At 51.2% G+C, this 6,629-nt stretch overlaps 1 protein-coding gene across 1 annotated transcript in view; it reads right to left on the reverse strand.

Moving 5' to 3' along the window:
* Prss36 (serine protease 36) overlaps positions 1–5,398 on the reverse strand; it is a 20,017-nt gene extending 14,619 nt beyond the window's left edge. Inside the window, exons 1-6 of the mRNA XM_005351326.2 lie at positions 5,362–5,398; positions 5,041–5,076; positions 4,838–4,873; positions 3,981–4,143; positions 3,359–3,639; positions 787–953 (exon numbers count right to left, since the gene is read on the reverse strand). Of these exons, the coding sequence (XP_005351383.2) occupies positions 787–953; positions 3,359–3,639; positions 3,981–4,143; positions 4,838–4,873; positions 5,041–5,076; positions 5,362–5,398 (720 nt within the window). The remainder of the gene's footprint in view (positions 1–786; positions 954–3,358; positions 3,640–3,980; positions 4,144–4,837; positions 4,874–5,040; positions 5,077–5,361) is intronic.
* Between the last annotated feature and the right edge of the window lie 1,231 nt (positions 5,399–6,629).

Below are 6,629 nucleotides of genomic sequence, written 5' to 3' on the forward strand. Positions count from 1 at the left end.
TCCCTTGGTAGACCAGGCTGGCCTCGAACTCACAGAGATCCGCCTGCCTCTGCCTCCCGAGTGCTGGGATTACAGGCGTGCGCCACCACCACCCGGCTTATAATTTTAAAAAGAGTTTGAGCACAAGAACCCTGTATTTGTGGACAGTGCTTTCCCAAGAAATCATAAGTTATTAAATAAAAATCTCAATGTCGTGTCATGTTGTAAACCATGCAGTCGTGCCTCGTGGGGAATCTACTAAGACTGCTTTGCTAAATTTACATGTTGTCAAACTGCCTTCTAAATATTTATGTTGATACCCATAAATCAATGTGGCTCTCAACCTTGATCAGCAAGCGTCTCTCTATAGTGGGTGTCTGGCCTCTACTTCCCAAATGCTGAGATTACAAGTGTGCTCTACTATGCTAGGCTCCATTGACTGTCTTTGGGTTGTTTTTTTAATTTATTTATTTATTATGTATACAATGTTCTGCCTGTCTGTATGCCTGCAGGCCAGAAGAGGGAACCAGTTCGTATTACAGATGGTTGTGAGTCACCATGCGGTTGCTAGGAATTGAACTCAGGGCCTCTAGAAGAGCAGCCAGTGCTCTTACCCTCTGAGCCACTTCGCCAGCCCTGTCTTTGGTTTTTGGTTTGTTGCCAGAGATTGAACCTGGAGCCTCCTAAGTTCTAGGCACATACTGTACCCATGAGCCGTACTCCCCAGACCAAATTCCACTGAAGATGAGGCTCCAACATTTGTCTGTTCCTTAGCTGCTTCCTATGGGTTAGGAGACCTCTTCTCACCTGGCAGGTATCCTTGCGTCCCTCTGGATAGCCAGCACACAGCATCCCTGGCAGCAGCTGGAAAGTCAGGTTGAAAGGGCCAGGCCGGCTGTAGAGACACTGACAGGCAGCTTCTCCCAGCAACCTTAGCTCTACTTCCTGTAGCACCCAGGGGAAAGGCAGAGGGTCTGGGGGCAGAACCAGAGAGCAGATACGATGAGTCAAGTATGAAACACTCATCTCCCCAGGCCTTAACTTTGTCCCTGTCAGCTGCTTCCTGGACATCTCCATCAACACGTCCCCAGTGGGTCTGCAGGTGTAGCTCAGTTGGTAGGCTGCTTGCTAGCATGCATGAAGGCCTGTGTTCAGTCCCCAGAACTGAGTCATCCAGGTGTGGCCACACGGGCTTGAAATCCCAAAACTTGGGAAGTGGAAGTGGAGACTCAGAAATTAGAGGTCATCAGCAACTACATAGCAAGTCTGATCCCATCTTGGCTTATGTGAGACCCTGCCTTAGGGGGAAAAAAAAAGATGGCACCTTGGCCTACCACCCTGATCACATTGTCTGCTGCTCTTATCTTCTCTCTAAGGCCCCGTCTCAGGCTTAGCCCCTGTAAGCAGCCAGGAGAGCTGCCACAGATGATGGTTCAGATTGTGGACCATACAAAGTCCCCAGACAATAATGTACTTCTGGAGGAGCCAAAATCAGTAAGCTCTCGACCCTTATGCACAATTGTGTTTGTCCCGAAAAGAGCATCCTTTTCACAAAGATATCATGTGATTAAATACGGTCTTGCCAAACACAGAAACTGGAGTTTAGTATAAGCATCTGGGCGTTATGGCACATGCCTCTAACTCCAGCACTGGGAGGCAGGCAAATCTCTGAGTTTGAGGCCAGCCTGAAGTACAGAATGAATTCCAGGACAGTAAGAGCTATACCGAGAAATCCTGTCTTAAAAAAAATAAATGAAGGGGGGCCGGAGATAGGGCTCAGTTGTTAAGAGTACTACCTGCTCTTCCTAGCAACCACATGGTGGCTCACAACCATCTATAATGAGATCTGGTGCCCTCTTCTGGCCTGTAGGCAAACATTCAGGCAGAACACTATATATAATAAATAAATCTTTAAAAAAAATGAACACAAAACAAAACAACAACAACAACAAAAAGAATCTGGGTGTCATCCCTGTCCATCTGTTATTTTATTGGTTTTTCAAGACAGAGTTTCTCTGTGTGGCCCTGGCTGTCCTGGAACTCACTCTATAGTCCAAGCTGGCCTTGAACTCAGAGATCTGCCTGCCTCTACCTCCCAAGTGCTGGGACCAAAGGTGTGTACCACCACCACCTGGCCCCTCTCCCCCTTTTAAAAGATTATTTTATGAATATGAGGTTTTCTTTTTTTTTTTTTTTTTTTTTTTGGTTTTTCGAGACAGGGTTTCTCTGTGGCTTTGGAGCCTGTCCTGGCACTAGCTCTGTAGACCAGGCTGGTCTCGAACTCAGAGATCCGCCTGCCTCTGCCTCCCAAGTGCTGGGATTAAAGGCGTGCGCCACCACCGCCCGGCGAATATGAGTTTTTTTTGGTTTTGTTTTGTTTTTGCCTGATTGTCTGTATGCGTATCGCATGTGTGCCTGGTATCCCCAAAGTTCAGAAAAGGGCATAGGACATCCTGGAAATGGAGGTATCTGGAATTACATTTGGCTGTGAACTACCATGTGGGTGCTGGGAATCAAACCTGGGTTCTCTGTCCAAGCAACAGTTGCTTTATAACAGCTGAGCCTTAGCTCACCTTCCCCAGGTAGTTCCCAAGTCAGTTGTGACATCTCTGTATTCCACTGTAACTCCCCAGTGCAGGCAGCACAATCCTGGGCCTGAGGGAGCAACCCAGCCTCCTGACTGGTCGGCTTCCTAATTCAGTCTGTACCTGCTACTTCCAGGAGCAATGTTTCTATAGTACAGCTCTGTGTTTTTACCAAGAACAGTAAATGAACGCTTGTTATGTTCACTGGTGTATCTCTTTCAGGGCTTGTCTAACACAGTGCCTGGCACATAGAAACATCCTCGACAAAAGCGTAAGCCAATGAATGTTCTGAGCAGGGAGATGCCAAAGCGGAGAAGAGACTGAGGAGCGGTGGATAGGTAGGAAGGGAGGAATATGGAAGAACAAGCGGGTCTGAGCATCAGTACTGGAACACCTATTACAGAAGGTAACCACAACCCATTAAGTTCGGCTGTGCCCGTCTGAACCACCCAATACCCCTTGGGGCTGTTTTTCTCCTTTCGCAGGAGGAAGTGTGCAGGGGTAATGCTTTGTCTGAAAGAGCTGGGATGGAACCCGAGTCCTGCCTAAATCCAGAAGAGAGAACAAAAACAAACTGGGAGAAAAGGTGAGGCCAGAGGTGGGGCAACCTCTGGGGCAGAGGAAGGTACATAGAGGGAGGTTAGGAATTTTCCGTGGATCAGAACTAAGTCTCCCAAGCTCCGCCTGGATCCTTCTCTTTAGGCCCAGCTTCTGAGGAGCCATCCACCGGAGGACCCAACTTTTAGGGTGCCCCGGGACCCACATCTGCAAGGGCGGTCGCCCGCCCCACTCACCAGCCTCCTGGACGTCTCCCCAGCCCGTGGCCCAGCAGGCGGTGCCGTGAGCGAAGCGGTGCGAGGCACGAGGCAGGCAGACCGGCCGCACCGAGGAACTTAGCCTGGCGGGCGAGGCCAGGCGCAGCAGAGCCAAGTCGGCGCCCAGTTCCACTCTGCTGTAGTTGTGCGGCACCAGGATGGCGGCCACTGAGCGCAAGTGCGCGCCGTCCAGGGGTCCGTCCTGGGAGTGCACGCCCAACAGGACTGACCATTCGTCCGCGGACTCCAAGGTTCCGTTCCTGCGCCAGTGCCGGGGAGGGAAGGGGACTAGGTTGGCCCCACGGAATCAGCAGATCACTTTGGAGCTGAGGACTCAGAGCCGAGGGATAGTTAGGGTCAGTAGGAACCCAGGAAGTGAGCATCAGATCCAGATTAGGGGCTGAGACGGTGTGGTTGAAAGGGTCACATAGGATTTGGAGATGTCAATGGAAGGATAGTTCCTATTCCAGGGTGCTCAGCATGGACAGTATGGCATTGATTGGCAGGAAGGGTAAGCAGGGAAGGTGGAGCTGCAGAGCCACCTTTAGTTAGCCGTTGAAGGAGAGAACTGGACACTTTGAAGGCGAGAGATTGTACTCACGTCACGAAACAGTGAGCAGCGGAGAGGACCCAGGAAGGGGCGATGAGAGAGCCCCCGCAGATGTGGCCCCCACCTTGGTGCAGGCTCACCTGCCATGGCCAAGTGCCAGGGTGTGCACCGGAGCCCCCCACAATACGGGAAGAGGGCTCAGGGCGACCGCAGTCTGGAATGGAGACCCATGGAAGTCAGAGCCCTGTTAGGGTTCTCCTCCCCTTCTGACCCTCAGACTCCAGAGACCCTGATAACTCGGGAGAAAGCCTGAATCTTCATCCACTCCTTTAATTTGCCCTTCTGAACATGACCAAAGCATGGCAGAGTCCCTGGGCTCTTCCAGTTCACTCATAACTTAGCCAGCCTGAAAAATCTTTAAGAGTCAAGGCAGCCAGGTGTGATGGTGTGCACCTTTAATCCCAGCTAATCCCAGCAAAGGCAGGCAGATCTCTGAGGGTATGAAGCCAGCTTGGTCTACAGAGCGAGTCAGGACAGCTAGAACTATAGAAAGACACCTTGGCTCAAAACAACAACAACAAAACAAAAAACCAAAAAGAACCCCAAAACAACACAAACAAACAAACAAACAAAAACCAAAAAACCCAAAAGGCCAGGAGGCAAATTGATGTACGCCCTTAATCCCTGCACTCAGAGGGGGGCTGCAAGGAGATCGCTGTGGAGTTCGAGGCCAGCATGGATTACAGAGGGAGTTCCAGGACAGCCAGGGCTATACAGAGAAACCCTATCTCGAAAATCCAAACCAAACCAAGCCAAACCACCAAACCAAAACAAAAATAACCAACCAACCAGACAAACAAACAACCCCCCCCCCCCAAGATCCAAGGCAACTCATGCCTCTCTCTTACCTAAGTCTTCAAATTCTCCTTGGGTAGGACTGACAGCTAGAAGACGGAAGGTAAAGAGAGGAGACACTGTGACTTCAACCCCGACGTTGCCTCGCCCCCATCTTCCTGCTCTAACCCCACATTTGCCTCCCCAATCCCATCCCCTTGTTATTGTTTCAGCCCCTTGACCTGCCTGCACCACGGGCCCTGACTAGCCGTCTTACCTGAGTCCTGGAAGGCTCCTGGGATGGGGCTGACCACTGGGAAGACAAGAGGGAGGCAGGGAAAGGCTGGAGAGACGATGCACCTAGGTGAGGCTCTCACTCCTTCTGCCCAGGTCTACAGTGTTCCACCTCGCCCCGACAGCCAGCCGGGCCTCCCTTTCCCCTTCCCCTTTCCCCCAAATCTCCCAGGTTCTTGGTATGGCCCTTCTCTGTCTCTTTTGACATCTCACTGCTTCTAAAGGCTGCAGGAACTATATTCTGCTTTTCAGCTCTCTAGGTGGTGCCATCCAGGCCTCCTGAAGCCCTAGCCTCTGAACTTACCCATCATTACAACTGGGACGAACAGGTGCTGGGACATGGTTCACTAGAGTCGGTGGGGCAGCTGGAGGCACAGAGACAGACAATTGAAAGGCTGCTTCCTGCCACCAGACTGTCACTGACTGTGTCTGGTCCCTCCCGATGGTCCCAGGAGTAGCCCCACCCTTCCTGGCTAGAGCCCATTTACAGGAGGAATCTGAGAGGATCTGGGGCTGAAGGGGGAAAGTAGGGAGTTCAAAGGCCCCACCCCAGGCTCCGGTGCATCTCACATATCTGGAGGCTCGGAATGGAAGTAAGAGAGGTGTCCTAGCTCCAGGACACCTGGATGTGGGTGAGATGAGCAGAGAGCTCTCTGTGTCAAAACCAAGTCAGATGACCGTGGTGGACACATATGCACAGGGCTCTTGGAAGAGCAGGACCAAGCTGAGCCATAGCCCTTGGCATGACTCACCGGAGACCTCACCTTTGATTGGGGTGTGGCTTCCCCAGTGGCTTGGCCTTTTTTTCTCACACAGCTCTAGTTACTGGAGTTACTGGCCAGGGCTGGGGCAGGAACTCCAGGGAATTTGATTCCATCCTAACAAAGGGATCACAGACTTGGGCCTGCTGGAGAGGACCGAGCAGCCTGGCTGGAACATTCTGATGACCTCTGTGCTAGGGTGGTAGACTCTCAGTACTGTTGTTTGCTCTTTAGATGACTTGGGAAAACCACTCAGCCTCTTGGTGTACTGCTTATCATTAGAAGCGGTTTAAGAGATGTAAGGCACTGGGCATGGTGGGGCCCAGGTGCGATCCCAGCACTGTGAAGGCTGAAGTGGACAGAGTGAGATCCCGTCTTCACAAAGAACAGCCGGGTGTGTGAGGTTCGGGACTTAGCTCCTAACAGAGAAAACCAAAGATTTCTGTGGAGGAGTACAGGGGCCGGATTATACAGGCCCATATTTCTACAGTGTATGGAGGCCAGAATTCTGAGCAACCTGGCAAGGCACAGTTTGCACCTTCCACACAGACAGTGGTCGCCTAGTTTTTGATAGTGAGACCGCCTGATGTCATCGTAAGCAAAGGGTCAGGATCTGCTAATGTCATTCTGCTCCTTCTATTGTAATTTAGGAGGGGCAAGAGGTGTTTTCAGTCTACCTGACAGAGCAGACATAAGCTTAGAGTGTGGACTTGACCACAGTCATTCTCCCGGTTACCTAGGAAACAGAATGCTAATGAACCCCCCCACAGTTTACATTTTGTTATAAAAGATGCTTGGAGAATAAATGTGG

The sequence above is a fragment of the Microtus ochrogaster genome, chromosome 8, assembly GCF_000317375.1.
Source record: "Microtus ochrogaster isolate Prairie Vole_2 chromosome 8, MicOch1.0, whole genome shotgun sequence".
NCBI classification, from domain to species: Eukaryota; Metazoa; Chordata; class Mammalia; order Rodentia; family Cricetidae; genus Microtus; species Microtus ochrogaster.